Raw genomic sequence first — 25,354 nt, 5'->3', positions numbered from 1 at the left:
GGGGGGGGGGGTGGCTACAATATTTTATGCTCAAATGAGAAAAACACATGCTGACAAATGATTTTATAAATACTCTTTCATCAAAAACCTGTGGGATTACCTCTTTATAACACTCACATCTTCTCTAATTGACCAAATAATAAGATGATATGCTCACAGGTATCTGATATTTTAATGTATTCCCTGGATATAAAACCTGACTGGAGAGGACTAATATCTGTGGCAGTTGCTCTAAATAATATTCAGTCTTGGCAGAACATTTGTGCTGTATAACACCAAACCTTTTCTCCTTTAATTTGAAATGATTGATTGATATTAGTCTTGAAAAGAACACACCTCCCAGTGTGTGTGTGTGTGTGTGTGTGTGTGTGTGTGTGTGTGTGTGTATGTGTGTTTCTCCCCTCTCACCATTAGGTGTCAGTGTTTCTTCACCTTCAATTCCCAAACGTCTTGAAATGACAACAGACCCTGTACCCAGCCCAACCAGTCAGTCCAGTCTCCCTCCACTCACCCTAAGCGGCACACCAGCTGGTTAAACTCCAGCAGCCCGCTGTAGTCATAAATGCGCAGCGGGCCCTGCGATAGGCTGATCTCACGGTCATCGAAGGACAGGTCTGTGAGTGGCAGCTCCAACGCCCTGTCAGGAGAGAGGAAACGTTCATGAGGACCTAAATATGTGTGTGTCAGATGCTGATCAAACACTTATATAAACACACTAACACACACACTTACTTGGCCATGAGCTTTCTGACATTACTGGCGAACAGGGCGGGGTTTTCCTTCTCCTCATTTGATGGAGTATAAATAGGCAAATACTAAGGAGAAAGAATAAAAAATTGATCATGTCCTGTCATTAAACTGTGAACTGATCTGCACACATATCAAGTTAATATTTCTCTCAGTCTGGAAAGAAGACTAAAATAAAGTTTTACTGACGTCCGTCTTTCTGAACCACTCACCTCAATCTCCATAGGATTATGAGGTTGGCACAGAGTGAGCCATAGGATCTTGAACCTGGAAGATAGAAGAGTTGACTTCGTCTACATATGACGAGAAAGGATCACGAAGAGAAAATGAATATGATGGATGGAGACAAGACTGAACAGATGGCACTGGAGATAATGGAAGTTCCCCTACAGCAACATACCACGCTCCTTTTTTAGTGGAAAACAGGTCACTAGTGTTTTAGCCACATACTTAGCAGGAGGCATTAGGAGCTGCATCTGAGAGTGTGTGTGTGTGTGCGCATGTGCTATGTACGGTGCATGCAAGTGTGTATGTGTGTGAAAGAAAAACACAAACACTCACGCTCCAGGACCTTGCCATGTCCATGTAACAGTATCCTGTGGAGAGGAAGGAGAAGGAGGAAACGGCTCAGGAAACACACACAGGAAGACTTCTGATGCAAGTTTCATACAGGTCCAATGACTCCCCGACCTCCCTGAAGTTCTTCCCAGTTGTTTGTGTCTGTTTGTATTGAAGGTCACTTACTAAGGTCACATACTAGTAATCACTGCTGATAAATGTCTAAATACTGTGAACCTGATACTTTTTTCTTTTACCCTGGTTCCAGACCTCTGAGCTGCCGAGAAGATTCTCAGACTCTGTGATTCATGAATGAAATGAAACAAGATGGAAATTTCTAACTAAACATTACTGCAATTAAAAACTGCACTAAAAGACAAGAGCGTAACTTTCAAAGAAGGTTTAAGTCTGCGAACTGATAAAATTATAGTGTAATGAACCAAACCAATGGCTGCCTGGGAGAAAAGAGATCTAACTGTGAACTTATTTTCAAGAGGGTATAAATATGCAAAAATGCCTCTGTCATCATTTAGTCGGAAAATGATTGGTTGTCACACGTTTTCCGATTTGCCACTGTGGGTGCTTTAGGAAGGAGAACCAAGCTGTCAGCCCATGTGTCTTTATATTTACCTCCATATATTTGTTCATATATAATAAGGCAAAGCAATCAGATCATTAAATTGCCTTAAGCTTAAATTCAACAATGTATTATTTTCTGCTTTGGACTAAGGAAACCAAACAACATGTGTAAACACAGCTCAGGTGTAGTAAAGCAGCACACAGATGAATCCAAGACCGTTCAGATAACATCACAGTTACAACAGGCCCATGCAGGACATGCGGATGCTTTTCAACTACTGCTATCGGCTTCTCTTCACGCTTGCTGGTGTTGCACGGTCAAGTTCAGAAAGTGAAGGCAGCGAAATTTGTTTTGATTTGGCTCTGTAACCATCAGCATTTTGTGTAATTTATTCACACATTTTGTGGCTAATTGTAGTTTGTTTACCGTTGTTTCCATTTCCTGTTGCAGTGCGGCTCTATGAACGTATGGAAATGGATGGAAAATACAAACTGAGGTCAAGTCACCCTGTTAGTGCAATTTATTCAAGTTTTCTTTGCCTCACTTAAACTTCCTTGTAGAGCCACATTGTCACTGAAGTCATCACAGTGACTAAACTCAGCACAAGAGGAAACAGACAAAAGCTTTCTAGGGAAACAAAGGAAAAGTAGGTAACAGGAACTGCATAATTCATGAGAATGCGAGGACAGGTGCCGAGAGAGAGACATGACACCTGTGTGTGTGCGTGTGTGTGTGTGTGTGTGTGCGTGCATGAGAAAGAGAGACAGAGAAAGAGGGGAATGAAATATCATCCTACTAGAACATGAAGTCATTCAACACAAGAGAAACACATACTAACGTGAGGGAAAGAAACCATTACGTCACAGGTGTGTGTCAGTATGTATAGGTGTGTGTACACAGTGTATGTGTATGTGGAGTCTAAACTTGAACTATGTCCAAGGTCACAGGTGTCAAATGTATGAAAAGTGAGTGGAACGGGAAGGGGAGGACTGGATGCAGGGTGTTTACCAGTTTGTTTGGGTAGCGTAGCACCACTGGTTGTACTGGGAGTCCTGGGATGAAAGCACCTGAGAAAGACAAGAGAGGAGGGAGGTGGTGAGAGAACAATAGTAGAGAGAAAGAAAATATTAACTGCATCAAGAGCAAAAAAGTAAATGAAAGTATCAGTATTTGATTTTTATTACTGCCACATTTATATTCATTTACTAAAGTACTACATTGTTTTGGCAACAGAAGTTTCTACAGATTTCAACTGACTTGAATATTGCAGAGAGAAAACAATGCATGGGGCTGAGTCGTGTGCACTGCATGAATGACAAGCTCACAACCTCAGGGTAACCTCCAGCCCCCGCAGAATGGGTCTCTATTCAAAGTCTATAATGTCCTGCTGATGACAGATGAGCCAATAGAAGTTACATACACTATTTATTACTAGACAAAGCCCTATTGAAGTTACTGTGTCAGTGCTGAACAGATTAGAATGGGGTATGTTAATATTACTAATGAAAATAAGGCTTAAACCTTAGAGGCTTACTTGATTTATTTGGCCACTTGGGGGCAGTGAAACAAGCTTTAAAGGCAACTATTTACACATCCAGATACAGAGCAACATTGGCTTTAATTTGAAGTGTAGTTTGTGCACACCTGTTGAAAGCAAGTCCAATATTCACTCTTATTCTTGCTTTATTTTGGTCTCAACCAACTCCTGAAGAAAATATGTGGTTATTTCAGTCTCTCAGTGCTTCACCATGTTTACTAGCTAGACACTAACTTTGTCTGTCTGCCTTCTGGTGCTGGGAAGAGGGTACAATGGGTTTCTCAAAGCTTATTCATTGAGAGTGGCTGCCTGCGACTGCTGGAGACAGGGTTGATGAGAACAGTGAACAAAAACAGTGAAGTCGTGGACTGTTAAACCAAAACAATGAGCTGAAGAATGCTAAAATGTTCCTTAGAGCCAACAGGGACTGCAGAGTTGGGCGATAATATCTGTGGTTTTGTCACTACAAGCCATCCCTTTTTGCATTATACATAACCATTTTTAAAATTATTCATAAAGAATTACTGATTAATGCAGCTTTAACTCATGTATGTCATGTATATATTGCGTAAATATTTTCAATATGAAAGTGTCTTCAAGATGTAATGTTCAGTTGTGCAATGGCTGATTCAAGTAAAATTACAAGTAACATTTAAAAGATCTGGGCTGTAATTTTTAACTTCTGTAGAAGAAAACATGTGATAGAGACAAAAGTGAGTCAATGAAATGAGGTTTGATGCTGAACTTGCAATGTTTCTTCTAGACTGGTAAGTAAACAGCTGTTAATGCTAACGCTGGCTATGTAGCAATAGCAAAACTTGCAAATAGCTCCTTTAACATCACACCTATGAGGGTGGTGAAGTCAAAGCTCCCACACCACAGAACATGCCTGTCCTGAATTAGATTAGATGCAAAGTAGAACATGCGTATTAAACCTGAGCAGATATAATTAACAAGAAACCAGGAAATAAAACAACATTGGCCCCACATTTTGGTCAAGCAGCACATGCATTAGCATTAGGGTCAACCCTCTGATTAATAATGTGGGACAACAGACAGGGAGAGAGGGTGAAGATAAAAGTGCTTGCTCTTTTAAAAAGTCTTTTGAAATGAGAAAAAGACTGGAGGTATCTGTAAAGCACGTCATGCACAGGTGGCACAATGGCCTTTAAAACACACACACACACACGTATACACTCTGTTGTGCTGGCAGCCAGAGAAAAGACAAAACTAGAGGAGACATCCAGAGAGCACTGGCACCACACAACAGACGGATCAAGCTGGACACACACACACGCGCATGCACGCACGCAAATCAGTGCAGAGTGTGACCAACAGGGCTTACTGGGAATGACAGAATTACAGACTGGAAGAAAGGGGATTAGACAGGGCAGGCAGGGAACAATGCCAGAGAACACACACACACACACACACACACACACACACACACACACACACACACACAGAGAGAGAGGTGAGCAGAAAAACAAGCCCAGAAAGATGAGTGCAGCAGTTAGGTGCCCTGTTGAGATGTCCTTTAACAAGATACTGAACCTCTAAACCTGTTGGGCCAAGTATAAAATTAATTTGCTCAGACATCTACACCTGGAGTTGGCAGCTATGCAGCCGACTTCATGCATTAATAATCATTTACAGGCCCAGGCACACTAAACGAAATGAATGCTGAACAAAGTGATCACACAGAGTCTCTCTATGAAGATGTAGACACACCCCTGGTTGGAAATTACCAAAAAACACAGCCAAATACTGCTGAGCTGTGGTTTGCACATTGTACCTGCAGCTGTGGAGGATAATAACCCTCATTTGACCTCAATTTTGCGATCAACCAACAACTGTACCGACTGGTATATTCTGGTTTTGTAACCTAAACACATATAAAATAAATACAAAACAAGACTATAACCTTCAGAACTGTGGTTTTGCATTATTGCAGTATACAATATTTTCAGTGTTATGTGTGTGTCTACATAGGATGCATTCAAGTACAGTATTAAGTGTAGGTCACCACATTTTCACAGCACTTACAGCTCAATACGCTGTAGTTACGAGGTGTTAAGCAGCCTGTGTAGAGAGTAGACAGCTGGGTTGATGAAAAGAGAATCGTATCTGTTCCACCAGACGCACGTGACACAGATAATTGAAAAACATGGCTGAAACACTTCCTGTGTGGACGTGCAAGAATCTAATGCCATGCTAAAAGTTCTGTTAGGCTGTAAACACACACAGCAAAGCTTACAGCTAAATGTTAACATTAGCATGTGGACACGCTGATAGTGACAGTTCTGACATGCTGATGTTTAGCAGGTATAACGTGTACCATGTTCACCATCTTAGTTTAGCATGTCAGACTGCTAAGAGTTGCTTACTAGCACTAAACAGGGCTGAGGAACAACCGTGGATCCCCCAGGAGGAGCTAGAAAATTTTGCGGGGGGGGGGGGGGGGGACATCTGTGACACTAGTCAGAGTAAGTGGCAGAAGATGGATGCACGTGCAAGTGGTGGACTGATCAACTGACCAACTGACTGACCTTAATATAAAGGGCTAACTTTATTGTTGGGGTCCATAGAGATGATCATAGAGAAGGCGACCTTTGGGAAAAACAGGAAAATATGTGGCTGCAACCAAAGCTCCACTAAAAGAATAAGATTGGTTTTCCTGCAATAAAAGGGTATAATTATGGCGGAAGATTTAGTGTGGTTATAATCAATATTTTCATAACAACAATGTATAACAGGATGAAAGCGGTTGCTAATAGTGATTTTTCCTACAGGGGCGACATCACTGACATCATCATACAGGGCGAGTCACCAGCTCCCCTTGGCTTTACAGAGGTTTATAGCAAGTTGCAGCTCATTGTTTGCTGTCCACCCCACAACTCCAGATGAGAGCTTATGTTGCTGCCTAACTGCTGGATTTATAATTAAGCAACTGCCGGCTAACATGTTCACTCTATCACCTTGGTGATGATACTGTGAGTTATTTTTGTGTTCACAGCTTGTTTCCACTGTCCCCAAGTGGCCAAAGGTTTACGGTGTAAAGTGTCACTGCAATCTTTGCACCATCTATGAAATGATAAGTGATCATGACAACACACATTAATGCTATCTGACTTAAGGTTAAGACACACACACACACACACACACACACACACACACACGCACACACACACACGCACACGCACACGCACACACACACACGCACACACCTTCCACCTGGTTTCAAGATCAGCCTAAAGCATGAAGGGGTCTGAACACATACCAGCCTTGAATAAGATGAGACCTGACCTGTTGGTGCACGTCCCCTCTGGAAATATCATGATCTGGAACAAACAAATACACATTAAAGTACACACACACACACACAAACACACACACCACATGAGAATTGTAAGGTGATAACATAAACACAGTGTGTCACAGTTTACACGGATCAAGGCCAATTTAAAACAACAAGTGTGTGTGTGTGTGTGTGTGTGTGTGTGTGTGTGTGTTTGTATGTCTTCATGTGCACACTCGCATTCACATACCTGAGGCCACTCCCCTCCAGACTGTGCTCTCCGCTTTATTTCCTCTACAGTTTTCCTTCTGGAGTCCTGGTCTGAGCGAAACACGAACACTGGCCGGATGTAGCTGATCAGAGCTGAGAAGACGATGATGAAGAGGTACAGTTTGGATGTTTGCCAAAGTTACGTTCATCTAAAGAATTTTTCAACTAGAAAAGCTAATAGGGTTTTAGCCTCGATTAAACATCCCCTTGACTGATATGTGGTTACATAAGGATCGTGTTAAGATAGTAAAGCAGTTCTAGCTCAGAATGAAAAACCAGGATGCAAACAGCACTCAAAGGAAAACAGATGCATGTGCAGAGACGCATGTGGAACAGTTAAGGAGTCAGTGAGGCATTATGTAGAATTAAGGATCACTGTTTCCAATTATGTTTTTTTTTTTTTTTTTTTTTTTTAAACATACCCATATTTATGTTTCCCACTGCTTCTAAAAGTTAGTAGTTAATGCTGCAGGGAGAAACTGCTCACCAGAGTTGACAGTAAACAGTAAGTTCATTTTGAGACAGAGACAACTCAAATGTTGCTTTCATTAATAGAATTAAATGGATTTTTTTTTTTTTTATTAATAATTTGTTCGATTTTTTTCTGTTACAGATCTTTTCAAAATCAGATTCTAAAACCCTTTTAAATACTAAAAAAATAACAGATTTTTTACATTTCAAATATGTAACTGTATTATTTAAATTATCATTAAAATACTAAATAAATAAAAACTAATTCTCTTCCATGCAGTGAGTTATTAACAGCACCATCATATTTAAATGTAGTAAAATACTCCTGAAAAATGCATCTGCTTCAGTTACTATAACCAGTCAGAACAAAAAGTTTTTGTGTAGAAAATCATACAATGATCATTTCTGACATTGTCCAGCAAATCTATAGGCGCCACTTTTTAATTAGACCCCAAAATTTTTAAGCCATACCATTCAACTTTTAGCCAACCAACTTCAGCATCTGAATTTATTTATTTAACATACTACAGTGATTTAAAAAGTTCAAAATGAGCATAAAAAATTTAATTCATGCAATAAAATGTGGGCTGACTTACATCTTTTCGTATTACAGTTTGTTCTTCGTCTACACAGAATTTTGCCGTGTGTGCTGGCATTAAATGCATTCAATTGAAAAAATGCTGTATGTTGTTATGGAACATAAGTGCACTATTAATTTTAGTAAAGTTAGTTAGTTGTAGTGGACGGAAATGTGTTTAACTCACTGCCCCAGACGGGGATGCTCCTGCTCTCCAGCTTCGTGACTATAGAGCACATGGTCATGGTGACTGGGATGGCATCAAAGTATGAGGAGTGTGGGGCCACAGTGAGGATGGGAACTTCAGAGGGTGACGCCCGTTCCCCTTTCACCTTGATCCAGTGGAAACCTCCGCAAAACCACATGGCTCGCATGATCACTCGTAAACACAGGTCTATTAACCTGGGACACACAGATAGCTTATGTTAAATCTTAGCAGGAATATAAATAATTTTCAGTGTTTCAGTTTAACTAACAACAGCAGATCACACTTTGTTTCACAAAAGGTCTGCTCCGTTTCTGTGTAATCCCATAGCTCTTAGTGCCACCCACACCCACACACACACACACACACACACACCTCCTCCACCATGACTGTGGCTCAATGACAAACTCGGAACGTCCCAGGGAGGCTGTGAAGGCGAAGGGCCAGGCCAGCAGCATGAGGAAGGACACCAGCAGCAGCCGCACAGGAAACACTGTGACCGACATCAGTCCTATCTGAGAGAGAGAGAGAGAGAGCGAGAGAGTGAGAGAGCGAGAGAGAGAGAGAAAGAGAGAGAGTAAGAATGTGAGAAAGAAGAAATGAACAGTCACTGTTACCACTCTCCTGTATTTCCACAAGCTATTATTCACAATACATTCCTGCTGCTTTTTCAGCCACTTGTCAAACAACAACAACAACATCTCAAGATTCTTTAACATGCCGTACATTCCTATACAGTAAGAAGACGCCTACACATCCCACAGGGTCAAGAGGACGAGACACACATTCCAACTGTGCCTACAGGAAGGAACAAACAACCATCTATCAATCTCACACACACAAACACACTCAAAAAGTTCAATCAATGCTTTGTTGATATGATAAAATCAACAAATTTCACTACTACTCGGCCTTTGTACAAAAGTGGAGACCATCACACACACACACACACACACACACACACACACACACACAAGCACACACACAAACTCTTTAGTCTTCACTTCAGTAGATTTTGATCCTGCATAGACTTTCTTTATACATCCAAACACAAACACCCGTCACACAACAAAAGTTACCCATTTTGGATTATGCTGATATTATGTCTCATAATAACATTAACAAAATAGTTCATGTAAATTTATTTTTGAAATGTAAAAAATGCTGTTTTTAACAGCTCACAACACTGTCAAACATCTGTCGAGCATGATGTTGACATCTGTCACAGGATGAATGAAAAGTTGAGTCACTGAAATAAAGTTTATTGAAGCCAGAGTGAGAAACGAGAAGTCAGCTGACTGGACCCGTCATGCCTTTTCTCTTACTGTGTAATGAGAGAGATGTTGTGTGTGTGCACTAACAGGGTCACAATGTCACGGCCTACGTTGTAAATTCAGACTGCGTGACATTTTAAGCTCCTTCCTCCTCCTTGTCCGACCCCCCACTCGATCTCTTCATCCCGCACTTCCATCGCGCTCCCTCGTTCCGCTCTCATCAGCCTCCGCGAACACTTTACAGTACTCTCCGGTCTCAGAGGAATTCCTCTCCTCATCTATCCATCTATCAATCTCTCACTCCCTATGTGTATTTGCTCAGCTGCACCTTCATTTATCATGCTGCTCTCCCTTCAACTGTTTCCCCCTCCTCTGCATCACTGTGCTTTTTGTCATCACTCTGGGGAATCATATCTAACCTCCTCCCTTTCTGTCCCATCTTTCCCTTCTTCCTTGTGCATTTCTCTCCCTGGATGAGCCCAGGTGCACACTGCAGGGCCGTATTAATAAATAAACAGCAATGGGGTTGATTTATGATGCTTTAACGCCTTTCCCGCCCTCCCTACCCCCAGGCCTGACGCACAGTGCACTCATCATCAGAGCTTAACGAATCCATCTGGGAGGATCTGCTGACATTTTCTCAGGAGGTGGCATGAGAATGAGTTGGGGCGGGGCAGAGGGGAGCGATTTATAGTGTTTTATGTACCAGCATAAAACACTAGCAGACCATCCGCTGCTTTGAAATTCACTATAAAAATATACTTCAGTGTATTTTGACACTGGAGATAAAAATACACTGAAGTGTATTTTGGGCTCACGTCGTCACTCTAATATAAAAGCAACTTTCTCCGAGTGCAATAAATTGTTTCTGTACTCTTTATGTTTCTGTTACACATCCAAATTTAGCAATGAGTCCTCTCTCAAAAGCCTCGGCTCCTCCTTTGCAAGATATTAACAGTGTTAAAGGAACACAACTTTACACATGACAACCCGTTCACTTGTCATGAGGAGCACTATTCAGACTGTAAATAAGGGTTTTATATTGCCTTCTGTGGCTCTGAGGGAAGAGAAAATCTGAGAAATAATGTGCTCATTTTATAAATTATACTCAAATAAATATGTAAACATAATAACATAAATGTGATATTTACTGAGATTTTTGAGATAATTATATATATATATATATATATATATATATATATATATATATATACATATATAAAATTGTTGTTGATAATTATCATTATCAACAACAATGAGTTCATGGACACATGAATTTCCCCTAGGGGATAAATAAAGTATGTATGTATCTATCTATCTATCTATTTGGGAAGAGTCCTGATCTAGTCACGGGACATTGTAACTGTACTGGATCTCACAGGCATTGTTCTGGTAAGAGGCAGATATTACTTGTACCAAACAAGCACGTTCCTTTATGTCTGGAGAATGATTTGGAGGCCGAGGCATCTCTGTAGCACCACAATGCTTCATTTATGCTGTGTTGTGTGACATATTTTACCTTTATCGAAAAAAATTGAGATTTGAATATTGCACTTGACCATATTCCAATTTTGATAGTATTTCGATTAACTGTTTAGCCCAAGTTTATATTTTAAATTTTCTCTGAATTTATTTGTTTCATCATTTCTGAATGTCTCATATATTAATTTAACATTGAACACATTGAATCTTCATACAATCCAAGAAGATGATAATAAAAAGTCACCAAAAGGATGTTGTACTGTACATAAGTGAAATCAGGAAAGGTACAAAGGCAAAAAGCAAATGTCCTCATTTCTACTGCTAATGGTTATGTAGACAAAAGAGCAGCAAATGTCTTTTGACCTGAGGGGAAGCTTTAGAGCCATTCTGTTGTGTGTTAAATATTCAGAAGTCTCTGGGAAAGCATGATGGTCCCATTGTCTCCTGCCACACAAACACAAACACCTTCTGTTTGTACGTGTGGCACCATTAAAGCTGTCAGGGGCCATTAAGTCATTCAGCTCATCCTACAGCACGTCCGCTTTCTAAAAAACACACACGGCGTATATGTCAGTCAGCTGCAATCTAACGCAAACACATACATACAAGCATACAAGCATGCATAACATGAAAAGACAAACATCTGGCACATACCATCACCTTTAAAATAAACAGACACAACAATGGTAGCGGGTGCCTCACCAAGCGGCAGCGACATAAAGCAGAGCCAGGGAGCCATCAGGCTTATTTGAATAACAGGATTTTGCAGAGCGATAAGGTTCAATGAAAGTGTTTGTTTTACACGATCTAATCTAATCATCCTTTAAAGTTTATTTGAATTATTATTAATTAATTAATTAATTATCTATCTCTTAGCTATTTTGTTGCATTATGGGAATCCAGGATCCAGTTTTTGATGAGGGACGATGTCACCTGCCATCAGGAAAAGGCTGGAACTATTGTGCTAACCATGCTCTGTATTGATCCTGAGGCTGCAACAATTAGTCAATTAATCAATAAGCCGATTGGGAGAAGATAAATTAGCAACTGTTTCTGTAATCCATTAATCGTTTAAGTCGTATTTCAAGAAGATGTCAAACATTTGATGGTTCCAGGTTCTCAAATGTGGTTTTATAATAAATTGCATATTTTGGGTATGTGTTGAACAACAGGAGATATTTGCTCATGTTTATTAAACTATTAATTCAGACACTAACCAGCATTTTATTAGATAATAATAAAAAAATGTTAGTGCCAGTCCAAATTGTTCAAAATAAATCATTTTGTAAAATTATTGTCAGACCGGCACTGACACGCTATTACCTACTTTTCCGTAGCCAAGCCACATAACACCCACCTCCCCTGAGCAACGTGGCCCAGCACACTTTTAACTGCTCTATACCCTGCAGTGAGGTCTAATTGCTCCTGGCTAATTGTTTTCAATGAGCCGAGGGAAGAGTGCTCTGATTTCCACCTGGAGGCTCAAGAGGCACTCAACCTGTCCCTCTGTTTGTCATGTTGCTGGTGTACAGCAGATCAAGGTCAAAGCCGAAGGCAGCAGAACCTGTTATACTTGAACTAATCACCTCTGGCATTAAATATTTGTCTTTCCCCTGGAGTAACAGGTGTGCTGGTGAATTTTTTTTTTTTTTAAAGGGCTGTAGCAGACACTACACATTCACCACTGAAAGAGCAGAAAATGTCAATCATTCGATAAAGTTATTGATATTTGAAAAGGTTCCCAATACACGCTGGGGACAGTGCAGCTCTGTTGGATTTCAAAGGAATGAGCTGAAGAGTTGGCAGCCATGTCTGTATGATGTTCACTGTTCAGCAATGTGTGACTCAGCTGGAATTAGTGCTACTGCCTGTCCGTCTGTTTCACTTGCTGACCTAGTTGGTCTACAGTGCTGCTGATCATGTTCGCTGGAAGTTAGAAAAACAATTTCCAGCAAGACCGAGTGCCAGGAGGAGGAGTGTGCTTTTGCACTGAGCTGCACTTGTCATCTCTCTACAACACACACACACACACATTCAAAAGCTGATACACACCCTGAAAGACATGCATGTCATGTAGATCTGTGATGTAAATGCTTTTATTCCGGCAGAGCTCGTGTCTGTTTACGTGTAACTAGCAGCAGAGTCCACACGTGTTGGAAAAGTGGAAAAACACACCTCGCTGCTACACTAGAAGCAGGCAGCGGGAGGTGTGAACCAGACACAGACACACACATGGTCCAGCTTACATTCACTGGACTGCTGTTGTCATCTGGCACAGACACGCTACTGTTTACAATCTGCTATAACCTCCAAAGGAAAAACTGACAAAGACATGTACTAATAAAGTTGTTCTTCTAGCAAGAACAATGGTTACAGCATCCAGTGAGCCAAACTGAAGTGGCTAGAAGAAGCTTTAAAAGCGTGGTAAGAGAAACGGCAAAAGGCCTAGCTTTACCACTTGTCTCAGTGGAACATAATTGTTGGGAACTGACTGCCAACATAAAGGCCTTCCTGTGCCTTGTACTTTGTGTGTTTTGCTGTGAATGAAAGCAGGCACCTCTGGGCCCTGAGGCTATGGGGAAACAGATAAACCTGATGGTGGCAGAGCAGAGGGAGTGCACTTCCTCCTCTTGTCTAACTGTATGATTGTAAAAAATATACTGTGCTCCTAAACAAAAGTATTTTGTTTATTGTTTCCATTGTACTTGAGCTAGTAGGAGAACTTTAGAGTTAATCTACACAGTCTGCTTTGGAAAAAAAAAAAAAAAAATCTAACACAACTAGGTGATATTACGCCATCAGCCTGTTACTCAGACTACATTAGCAATGTGAGTCCAGGACAGTCATGCTGTCAGCAGACCTCACCAATCACTCGGCACGAAACCCCATTGATCCATTGGTTGATTGATGAAGAGACATCTCTGCCTGACTGCTGTCCTCCAGCAGAGAGATTCCATCAATCTTGATGGTTGATTTAGGATGTAGCCACAGCTGTCCATGTGTAGAACAAGCAGCAGGGTCTCAACTTCCACCTGCACGTTCATGTTTGACCTACAGCGGCTTTCTTGCTTTACCGAGCCTCAAATGTGTTACACTGAATTTCAGTATAAGACAGGACGGCTTTCCTACCTGTCATAAACACTGACTTTAACCTAACTCAAAGAAATAGTCACTCTTTTTATGCCATCCTGGAAACTGATGCATTCTAATGATTACCGTGAGTACTGATAGTAATGAGTTTTGTGTAATGAGTTGATATGAAATTTGGCCAGCTGTCAGCTTGATTAACGCTGTGCTAACAACCACGTGAAAACACTGTGTGCGCACAATCAGCTGAATGAGTCAAAAGAAACAGCTAGAAACGAGAGAATGCGAGAAGAAGTCAAGTGCATGTTACTCTGATTATCATGAGTCAGTACGGCAGGTTGAATAGTACAATAAAATAACGTACAGGGTTTCAGTTGTTTGCGGTGCACTTTATAAAAAAACACTTCCCATTATCAGCAGGTGTGCAGGTCAAAATCTGATGCAAATGTCTGACATGCAAATTTGGTCAATCAAGATTCAACTCTGGCTTTTTGTAGATCCATTCAGGAAAATGTGGGGTAGTGGCTTGTCTCATAATGACACCACACGTTTCATATAACACTCACAATGAGGCAGTTAAATGTAGTAGGTGAACAAAAAAAAGTTTTTATTATTTCTGTAGATTCAAAAATGCAAAATATATTTTCCTCTGAACAAAAGACATGAAGTGAATGATGTCAGTCTATGATTTACTGTACATCCATATGGTAGTTTTATCTTCAAACTGAAGAACCTTAAAGGGAGAGTAAACTCCTGCTAAGATAAGACTGAGGTATATCTTAATGAAGTAAGCTCGTAGTCCGTATTATACTGGGCTATCAAATAGTGAGGGGACTGAATGAATGTTTTGTGGAACACATGGTTCTTGTCTCTTTAAATTGTTTGTTGTCATGCTTTGATGACCACTTAAGGTGAGTCTTGCTATCACTGACTATAACCAGGAAAACACAGGAGAACCATATTTCCTAGATAGTTGCAACATTTTATCTCTCCTCTTAAGTTTGAAGAAACTTGTTCCCAGTTTTACTGAGACACAATGTTAACACATTACATCACCAGAGTGTCACTGACCCATGAGAAAGTGTGCGCTCTAACAAGGTGGGCAATAGTAAAGTGTAGTAAATACACACAAAATAGATGAGGTACTTGGGGGCAGCTTTAGATGACGAATGAATCTATAACTACAGATAATTAATTCATCATTCGTCACCTTAATTGTCTTACCTTTATCTTCTCGGTCATGGTGAATTTCAGCTTGTGTACGAAGGGGTTTCGACCCATTCTGGAGGGACGACTGTTTGGCCCCTTCATTGCTGACAACATGACACCCACAAAGAAAAGAAAGAAAGAAAAGGTCGTGTCCAAAATGTCCCGTAACGTTGTCTGAGACAGTTGTTTTACGCCGTTGGACAGAGTGTTCGTTGGCACTCACTCCACCTTCCTCTAACTAGCGGAGAGACTGATGCTGGAGGGGAGGAGTGCTCACTGCTCACTTACAACAAGCTATCCAGAAGAAACCACGCGACTTCCGGTTACAGGATTCAAAATAAGATTCAGGTGTCTGCCGTCAACGTAGTGCAGTGTAGCGTTTGATGTTACAGTGTGTATTCACAATCCAGTGTGTACTTTGTATGTTGGAATAAAAAAGGTGATTGGCAAGATTTGTGTTAAAGTATACATCATGCTTTGTATCTTTAGAAACACTGGTGTATAAAGGATGCCTCATGTTCCAGCTTTTATTTTGAAGGTGGGTCAACAAATTTGGAAAACCTGATGGCACACCTACAAACACGTGCCTGTCAGTTGCCACTATTTGGTACACCTAGCTAAAACTAATGCCAGTTGTACTGTATTTTGTTAGCCCTATTTGTATTTCTAAGGCTGGGCTAGAAAACCGAAAAACCTGTCTGTACAATGCAAGACACTTCAAAGTACATCCCACGAAATGATCATAAAGTTGAATCAGTGCTTTGTTGATATGATAAAATCAACAAATTTCACTACTACTCAGCCTTAATTACAAAAGTGGACATTTGAGCTCAGAGATACCATCTCAAACACACACACACACACACACACACACACAGGCAGCCGATAAGATGATAAGGACTCTGACAGTCTATGGAATGTGTGTTTGAGATGTTTGGGGTGAGATTGACCTTCACTGAGATTCAGTATGTATTTGAAGCTGAGTTTCCTCCTGCATTTGATCCACCCATCAATTTCTGCTGAGTTTTTTTATTTTATTTATTGTCTAGATGACAGTAACTGCCCCTCTAAACAGACTTTGTTGTGTCTCAAAACCACAGATGAATTATTTACATTACACCCTGCGGCTTACTAGTTTATCAATTCCACACCAAAAATGTATGCGTACATTTTGGCAATGCAAACCTCTGTGGACACTTTGTTGTTCACTGAGCCACAGTTGTAATCACTCATCACAGGTGAACTCAGTCCTTCCTACTTCTTTCAAGTGAACTAATTACTCACTAATGCAGTGGTTCACAACCACACAGAGCTTTATATAGGACACTTCATGTAGGGTAACATCTTTGGAGCAACACAGGAAGCTTCTACTGTGTGTTTGTCCATAACCATGTGATCCAGTGAAATGCCATTGGATAATAGCAAACATTAGATCTATACCATCCTGCTGTGCTGTCTGGAAATTAATGACATAAACCTTCAGATGAATACATGCACACACGCAGGTGTTTTGTTGTTACATGTCCCTCCATCAGTAAATATTAACTAAAACTACTAAAGCAGGGCAGCAGCCGCACGCCTCATTATTTGTTGCCAAACACCTTTGAAACCAGACAGGTTTTTATGGCTGCCCAGTTTGCATGTTACATTCTATCAATGCTGTTGTGTGCTTCATGCTTTCTCTGTGTTTCACTAGTAATACAATGATACAAATTGTGGCTTTAGATTTTAGGATAAATAGTTAGTTTTTCATGACGTCAGAGAGGAGACAATTTTCAAGACAACATTCTCTACAGCTTTTTGTGAAGACACTGATGAACACTAACCTAGAGGAGCCAGAGGATGATAAGGACAACTTATAACAGGTCAACACTGGTTAGAAATAACAAAGTGTGTTTCATTGCAGGCTGGATCCTGTGTTCATGTATTACTTTGGCTCCCTCATGTGGACGAATGATGGAACTGAATCTGACATACACACAAACATACACAAATATTAGATCTGACTTAACTTTTATCCAGTGGGTGACTAAGACAGAATCATTGCTCTAATAACTTTTGGTAACTGAGGACCCACTTTGCAGAATGTTTTTTATCTATAACCAGATGACTGCTGTGTAAGGTGTTGCTGTGCATGAAAAGTAAGGTAAATAGCGGGTCGGCAATGATCTGAACAGGAAGAGATCATTTGTTTAATTTTAAGTCAAACAGATATATGTGCCTACACCTGTAATTTACAATATAATTTCAACACATTGCTAAATGAGCATGTATTTTTTTTTTAATAAGGGAAAATATTGTGCTAATTTTGGAAGGTTAATCTCACAGAGTTTCCCATAGAACGTTAGAATTCAGTTTCTTCACTGTGATAAACTGATGTATTTTTGGATATCGCTGTTAAGAGGGAAACAGAAGAGGAGTGAAAAAGGCTATTAAAGTTCTTTAGTCAAACAATTTATTATTGCAGAACAGTTATGGTAAATATTCACTATCTCAAATCAATTTTCTTAATACTCAACATACAACATTTTAGCCCTGCCTCTGCTTGTGTCTTGGATTTGTCTTGCAGTACACAAACAAACGTCCCCTCCGTCGAACAAAGAAACAGTCTTTGCAGCGCCTCTTCAGGGCACTCTTGGTTTTCATCCCAGCAGAGGGCTGGATGCAGGGTAGATGTTGACACTGTCCCGACAGAGATGGTCCACACTGAGCAGAGGAGCCAGGCGAGAGGGGCTCGATGGGTTTGACTCTGGCTGATGACAGGAGCAGTGAGCGGGGAGCTGTGGTGAGCGTGTAGAGACATCTGTAAGCACTAGCTGCCGGTGAGGAGAAGGTCAGATGCAACCGGCTCATCTGGGCCACTTGGCGAGTCAGGGAGGCAGCCAGGTGCTTTAACAGGAGGGGTGCCATGGTGTCAAAGGCTGCAGAGAGGGACAGAGAGATAATTCATTTGCAATTAGAGCTGAAAAATGTAGCTCTGGCAATAGCATGACATAAGACTATATTTTTAGTCTGGGGTTTGGTTAATGTGATATAGAGCTGAAATGATTGGTCACTCACTAGTCATTTATCAAGCCAAAACTGTGAATAAAATGCTACAATTTCTCAGGTTGCAGTTTTATAGATTGGAGGATTTCTTGCTTCTCTGTCATAAATCATAGCAAATGCAATATCTTTGGGTTCTGGACATTTGGTCAAACAAAACAGGAAATTTGAAGACCTCATCTTGGGCTCTGGCTAGTTGTGACTGGTATTTTGTTTGATACAATATGACATTTCATAGGTGAAACACTTCATGAATCAGCAAATAAATCAACAATGTATATAGTTAGTTGTAGTGTAGTGTTTTTCTCAGAAGCATTGCAAAACTTTTGTTTTGTACCATTATCAGCATAAATATATATATAAATACCCTCAGTGTCATTATACTGTAGAATCAATACCCCTCAGCTACACTAATGTCAATCATATGAACCATATCCCTATATAACCTATTGAAAAGGCATATGAAGCCTTACATAGACCTTTTAAATAAGTGGTGTATTCAAAAAGCAGTTATCTTCCTAGAGTAATAAACACATGTAAATACTACAGCCCGGTGTTGCTGTCGGATAGCTATGAGACACACCAAGGAGACGAGCATGTCACAGCTGACCTGCTAGCGTCGAAGCCAGACATTAAAACAACCAACTAAACATTAGTCTCCAACATGATTCAAGTCGTATAGAAAAACCAAAGAACGCTAACAAACCTGTCAGAGATTCGTTGAGTTTAAAACAGGGCTTATGCCCCTGAATGTTATGTTTTAATCGCCACAACGCGACTGCGGTGCTGCTCTATCCTGTGAGGATTCAACTGCTTCCGGTTTGAGTTAGTGGCTGCTGAGCCCTCAGTTTAGCCTACGGTCAGTTTCCCTCTCTGACTTTGGACAAGTCTTGTCTCCCTCGCGACCAGAAGACTTTTACTCCAACTTGGCCTTAATCTTACCCGTTATCTTTTATAATAAATCACTATATACAAAAACTTAAGTGCAAGACCGTTAGCATAGATGTGAACAGTGTAGAAGTGCTTTAAACCTGGCAGGCAAAACTCGGGGTACACAATTTCCTTCTTCAAACGTCTCTGCAAGGCACCTTGGGAAGTACAGGCTGGTGTAAACATGGCGGCCGCAGTGGGCAGAGTTCTGTCCTTCACTAAAAATGCTAAGGTGCTTGTTTCACCTTTAAGGCTGTCAGCTGTACCTGCTCACCGTTACAGCGTAGAGGTGTCTAGCACCGGTGAGGCCATTACTCACACTGGCCAGGTAAGATTAAAGGCGATTGTCTTCAGTTCTCCTTTATTGGTGTTACGCAGTGGCCTGGCGTCATAGTCATAGCTATAGCTGTAGCTAACGTTAGCCTTGAATCAGTGCGGCTAGTAAGTCCATTATCGGACAGCCCTCTGTTTTTCTTTAGCATTTGAATGTCGGCCATTGATTACAACACCTCCAATATCCAAAGAGGGTCAACATATATTTTTGTTTGAAAGGACAGCTAATGCACTTGCTCCTTGTCTGAGCTTGTAAACCAATGACCGAGAACGAACCCCTAAGTCTTAAGCAAAATAGGTTCATCTGCCGCCATTGCCTTCTACTCCAGTTCATGACTTCAGTGTTTTTTCTGCAGGTGTATGACGAGAACGATCCCAGAAGAGCCCGATTCGTTGGCAGACAGAAAGAGGTAAGAGGTTACTTCCAAACAAGCTTAACAACGATCAGATGGCAGCTGATTTCAATGGCATCTGTTAACAATACTATTGGAGGATGTATGCCAACACATTGAATAAATAGCACTCGGAGAGGATAGGCAACATGTGGGCATCATCAAAACATCAATTATGCACCATTGCATTTCTCAATGTGTCTGCTGTTTGTTAAAACTTTGGGCTGCGTACCTGCTTCCCATATAAACCTCATTTCACTGAGCTGATAATGACAGAAATCATATTGTTTGTACCAAGGTGAACAAGAACTTTGCCATCAAGTTGGTGGCAGAGGAGCCAGTGACTGACATTCAGGCCAGAGTCGTGTCCTGTGATGGAGGTGGAGGAGCTCTGGGCCACCCCAAAGTCTACATCAACCTGGTAAGAGCCTGCTCACACTAACGTCATCAGTAGTTTAATGGGTCTGTCAGGCCATTTTGACAAATCCTAAAGATATGCTGCATCTTGTCAGTGATAGGGCCAACCAGCATCTCTTGATCTTATAGCGTGGAAAATCCTACTTTTCAGACGAATCGTACAGATCATGTCATTAAAAGGTGCTACATTTAGATACAGTACCAAACGTTTGGACACACTTAAAAGATAAGACAGAGGTCATTGTGGGTGAAGAATAGCGGCGAGTGGAGACACATCCGAAAGAAGTGTCAATGCGGCATAAAGGTATGAATCACAACTTCTGGTCAGGATTTTCAGAATAAAATAAGAGCGGAAACAGGATGCAGAGATTTGCGAGTTGGACCTTTTGAGTTGAAGTGACAAGCTTGGTGTCCAGGCAACCATATGCACATCTAATCATGTGATCACGGGTTCAACTCGTGTTTCTACTGAAAAAGATTGATATGATCTTTTAGCCATCTGGCCCATCCCTGGTGTGTGTAGTTAACATCTGTTGATACGTTTATGTGGCTCAAAATAACATAGGTTCCCAAGTTTACATTTAATTATTTATGTGGCTTATTTGAAATGTTGTCATCTTTGTCAGATGAAACATCAGACCAGTATGCAGGCCCGATAGTCCAAGAAGTCTTATTTTCAGAGACATCTAGAAGCATTACTCTGATTACAACCTCATTTATGTACCTTTGAAGAAAGCACTTAGTGCAGAAAACTGACAATAACCATGTCTTTGAATGTATAACCTCTAACATATGCGTTTCTCAATGAGTGAATTCATACTGAGGTGTTTCCATAAATAATTGAAGGAAGAAATATTTAGCTGTAATAATGATCTGTATAATTTTAATTTTGTGAATATGGATAATGACTGTACTCTGACATGAAAGTATCATCTTTGAAATGCATTTATGTGGCGTTTTCATATAATCATTTTAACAGCAGATTACGCAAAGGTCCCAAATTGTAAATACTAACTCTACTATTTGGTTTTTTTTTCAGGATAAAGACACAAAAGTGGGTACATGTGGCTACTGTGGACTACAGTTCAAGCAGAAGCATCATCACTGAAACATTTCCTCTGTCTTTGCTTCTCTGTATAAATTGCCATATTGGTTAATAAATTATATCTTGTCTGTCTGTTTGAGTTCATTCTTCTTAATAACACCTGCAAAATCTCCCACAATGAAATATATATGTAAAAATCTATGTGCAAGTTTTGTGAAGATTCTCCCATTTGAATGAGAATATAGACAATGATTCAACTGCTGCTCCTGGAGTAGTGTAATTCCTGGATGCTGTTTTGTGGTAGTTAACCAGTTTTGTTTAGCTGGATACAGTTCTCACAGCGACAGGCAGAGGTCAGCAGTGTGCTGCAGATGTATTTTTGACACAAACAAAGAGTGAAAGGCTCCTTGTTGTAGACATAAAAGCCAAGTTCCAGACTTTGTTTCCCACTGAACAGAACAAAGGTAGATGTTTTAGATCTGACACTTAAGGGTCTGTTTCTAGTGCAACTTAAAATTGGTTTGAACCATAAAAAGCTGGTGGATAAATGTTACAGTGCACATGCCATCTGCTGCATTGTCTGCATGAGCAGGGTTTATTTCTTTCCTGCTTGAATAACTGATTGCTTGTGATTGCAGCGCTCTCATCAATAAGTAGGCGAGATAAGTCTTGTCTCTGCTGTTTACTGTAAGAAGAACTGAGAGAACCTTAGCATTCCTCGTGCATCGGCCCCCCCACAGTCTGCGCTGTAGAGTCTCGCTCTGCCAAGCCGGGAAGACATCAGGAGGGAGTCAGCCTGATAAGACACAGCAGCGCGGAACAATACATGTTTGAAGAAGATCATATATATATTTCATCAGGCTTATTCTCCATAGACCTCTGCATGCCAAATTGGCCTGCGCTTGGCTCAGGCTCCAGACAGCAGTAGCCTGTTCTGTCCCCAGTGATGCAGCCAGTGGAACTGCATTTTCCACACCATGGAGCTCAGGTTGGGAAGAGTAGTCAGGCTGATATAATTGGCCCTGGTGACTCCTGGAAGTGAGGCTTATGCTGTAGTTAACCTCATCTATAGTCAGACCACTTTGGATGATTGAAGGGGAGAGAGGTGCATTGTTAAAATGAGGCAGGCGAGCCGGGTCAGTGTCAGGGAGCTGACTGGTTGGTCTTGCGGTTGGTAAGTCTGAGTGGTTCAGAGGTGGTGGTTGATTGAGTTGGAGGCATTGCCAGGGGCAAAATCTTCAGATGAAACTGAGCATATGAATAGTGCTGAATTAAACAGCACTGCGTTTTTGTGCCGCGTTTAACTGCACTCTTTAATTATTAACTGCTCCTAAATGCATCAACCGACATGATATAATATTCTTTAATATCATATATGTCAAGTAAGCCTGGATTATAAAGGTGGACTGAACCAATTTGGACGGACTCATTCACGGGGTTCAACCTGAAACTGTCAAATCGCCAGAGGAGTCTGGCTACATCCAGTTAGCCACTTTTTTTCCTGCATAATATTAAATAATAATGGCAAATACAACTCTTCAGTATAATGTGACCTGCACTGTTGGGTCAGACTATTCAGACTAAGATAAGCTCAAATGAGACTGTAATCATATTGGAAATCTCCTCACCATTGAGCCACACAATAGATAATGGAGTTAAATGCCATTGAATTTCTTAACACAGCGCCCCTCCACAACAATCACTCACTCTACACAAAACATCCTCCTCATCGCTGTAATTGCCCTATTAAAATAATTCTCCTTTAAGATGTGTCACAGTACAGACCCCGAGGCTCATTATGAAACTCCCTGCAGCCAATTATCTGAAGCTCCATGTGTGGAAGCCACTGTGACCAAAAGGGGCTCATAGGCAGATCTGGGAGCAGCCTGTCCTCCTCAAATCCATACTTACTGTATGAGAGGCAAAACAGAAAACTGACCTTTGGTCATTGTCTTGGGGCGACTCCACTCTGCTCCACTTTGGAATCAGGTGACAGAGCTTCTGACCTTTACCATGGAAATAATGACTTGTTCTTGTGCCAGGAGCTCAGAGGGTTACCGCGGGGAGCGAGACACCTCTGGCGACATGTGACAGTTTTTGGAGGAGAGAGTTTGCACTCAGCACTTTGATAGCCCCGGAAAACCAAAGTGTGTGTGACAAGACGCAAGAGACTTCGAGCTGTGTGTATAAGTATGCCAGTGCGTGTGTGTGTGTGTGTGTGTGCGGCTGTGTGTTTGAGTATGCGACAGAGACACAGACAGTGTTGAAAGGAAATAGGTGTCAGACAGAAGGTGTAGAGAGGAGCAATTTGAAGTTGTCAATACTTCCTGTGTAGACATTCCAGCTGAAATTTTTAGAAGTAGAAGTGATTCAGAAAAAAGTCACGCCGTATAGAATTAATAATATCAACAATGTATTTTAGAAAAACATGTAAAGGTTAAAAATAGCCCTTTGCCTATATCACCTGTGTGTCCATTCTTCCGTGTGACACAAGGGTCAAATAACTCCTGGAAGTGTGAGCTAGACAAATAAACAGTGGGTCTAACATTCCCCGACCTGTACAGCAACACATTGTGGCTTAATCACATTATATGGCCCAGGGAGCAGGCCTTCGTGTCAGACTGGCTGTTGAGTGGCTCGCATGCATATCGAGAGCAGACAGAGTCGAGGTGAGACAAGTGGTGGGAAGGGGGGAGGGAGGGGAGAGAGGGGGGAATATGGAGGATGGGGAATGGGAGAGGGATGTGGGATAGGGAAGGGAAGAAGAGTGATGGCAGCAGGAGTAAAAGGGAGAAAGGTGTGAGAGGTCAGGGGAGCAAATAGTGTGAGAAAGAGAAGTGAAAGAGATGATTGAAGGTAAATCTCATAATAAAAAATAAAAAAAGCAAATCACCAGTCAAAAATCTTTTTGTACCTGTTAAAACCAGTTTTAAGTTCACGCTTTACTCCTTCTCCAAGAGGAATTATTTGGAAAACGTTGAAGTGGTATTTAATAATGAATTAGTCAAAACTAGATTTTTAATTTTTTAAAAATTAAAAAAAAATGTTTTAATCTTTAAAGTTTAATGTTTAGTTAAATAAATCCTCTGCCAACAGAGTAAGATAAATGCCCAGCTGTGCAGAACAATATCACAAAGTTCAGGGATTCTCTCAAAGCGGCTGTAATCAATATTTTAATGGTAGCAATGGATCATATTACAATGTGTAATGTGACAGGTTTCACTCATATTGATGAAACCTACAGTGAATTATCATCCGATCCTGTAGTTCCACACAGTGATACAGAGATTTACAGCATCTTTCAGCTCATTGTTTTGGGTTTCTGGTCGACAGCTGTAGCTCATACTGTTTTGGTTCAGTCTCATTGCTCACATTGTGCAAAAATCCTCTAAAATCCAACCAAAACGGGCAAACAGCAGACAGAATAAAGTTAGCCACTAGCTGGCGAACATTGTGGAACATTTAGAAGATATAGCTTCAAATATTTTTTCTCAGGAGATGGTAGAAACCAAAACAAAGCAATTGATATTGGACTTACATTCACCAGGTGGCCAGAAACATGACTCCAAATTAATGCTAACATTGTGTGTAAATTAGCAATTGGTTGCTAACAAGCAACCACGTCATCTTTATATGTTAGCATTGTCATAATAACTTGTCTCTGTTCTCCCCGTGTGGCCATGTTTTGAGTGTGACGTTTTGAGTTCAGGACAAGCCTGCTGTGACTCAAACATGTAAATCTGAACAAATCATTTTAATTGATTATTGATTATTGAAAACACATGATTATGTGATACATGTTAACAGGTTTGATGGATTCTCTTGACACAAATACCTTTATTTTGAAAGACCAGATTTAAGAAAATTCAAAAGCCACGCTGAAAACAAAATGAACAT

General features: G+C 40.7%; 3 protein-coding genes across 4 annotated transcripts in view; 1 reads left to right on the top strand and 2 right to left on the bottom strand.

Moving 5' to 3' along the window:
- lpcat1 (lysophosphatidylcholine acyltransferase 1) overlaps positions 1-15,534 on the bottom strand; it is a 19,796-nt gene extending 4,262 nt beyond the window's left edge. For both annotated transcript variants that reach the window (XM_023428592.2, XM_087179923.1), the window contains exons 1-10: positions 15,311-15,534; positions 8,619-8,758; positions 8,226-8,440; positions 6,971-7,083; positions 6,703-6,763; positions 2,894-2,952; positions 1,309-1,343; positions 960-1,014; positions 733-815; positions 512-637 (exon numbers count right to left, since the gene is read on the bottom strand). In XM_023428592.2, the coding sequence (XP_023284360.1) occupies positions 512-637; positions 733-815; positions 960-1,014; positions 1,309-1,343; positions 2,894-2,952; positions 6,703-6,763; positions 6,971-7,083; positions 8,226-8,440; positions 8,619-8,758; positions 15,311-15,409 (986 nt within the window). In that variant the 5' untranslated portion in view covers positions 15,410-15,534. The remainder of the gene's footprint in view (positions 1-511; positions 638-732; positions 816-959; positions 1,015-1,308; positions 1,344-2,893; positions 2,953-6,702; positions 6,764-6,970; positions 7,084-8,225; positions 8,441-8,618; positions 8,759-15,310) is intronic.
- A 2,199-nt stretch (positions 15,535-17,733) lies between these two features.
- On the bottom strand, positions 17,734-19,176 carry mrpl36 (mitochondrial ribosomal protein L36). The gene is made up of 2 exons (XM_023428513.2): positions 19,047-19,176; positions 17,734-18,216 (listed from the first exon to the last, which is right to left on the bottom strand). The coding sequence occupies exon 2, from the start codon at positions 18,203-18,205 to the stop codon at positions 17,825-17,827; it is 381 nt and encodes a 126-aa protein (XP_023284281.1). The 5' UTR covers positions 18,206-18,216; positions 19,047-19,176; the 3' UTR covers positions 17,734-17,824.
- A 247-nt stretch (positions 19,177-19,423) lies between these two features.
- On the top strand, positions 19,424-21,589 carry ndufs6 (NADH:ubiquinone oxidoreductase subunit S6). The gene is made up of 4 exons (XM_023428512.2): positions 19,424-19,598; positions 19,960-20,013; positions 20,294-20,416; positions 21,452-21,589. Exons 1-4 carry the CDS (start codon positions 19,455-19,457, stop codon positions 21,518-21,520), a joined length of 390 nt encoding a protein of 129 aa, XP_023284280.1. The 5' UTR covers positions 19,424-19,454; the 3' UTR covers positions 21,521-21,589.
- The last annotated feature ends 3,765 nt before the right edge of the window (positions 21,590-25,354 follow it).

This window comes from Seriola lalandi, unplaced genomic scaffold (assembly GCF_002814215.2).
Source record: "Seriola lalandi dorsalis isolate HSWRI2012SDOR001 ecotype SW California unplaced genomic scaffold, Sedor1 jcf7180002054879, whole genome shotgun sequence".
NCBI lineage: Eukaryota > Metazoa > Chordata > Actinopteri > Carangiformes > Carangidae > Seriola > Seriola lalandi.
This window is presented reverse-complemented; position numbering and strand designations above follow the sequence as displayed.

Excerpts from the sequence above, each read along its gene's own strand:
- ndufs6 (XM_023428512.2), top strand. The coding sequence starts at position 19,455 with ATGGCGGCCGCAGTGGGCAGAGTTCTGTCCTTCACTAAAAATGCTAAG. Across the intron at positions 19,599-19,959 it reads CCATTACTCACACTGGCCAG|GTGTATGACGAGAACGATCC; the intron begins GTAAGATTAAAG and ends TTTTTTCTGCAG. Across the intron at positions 20,014-20,293 it reads TCGTTGGCAGACAGAAAGAG|GTGAACAAGAACTTTGCCAT; the intron begins GTAAGAGGTTAC and ends GTTTGTACCAAG.
- mrpl36 (XM_023428513.2), bottom strand. The coding sequence starts at position 18,205 with ATGGCACCCCTCCTGTTAAAGCACCTGGCTGCCTCCCTGACTCGCCAA.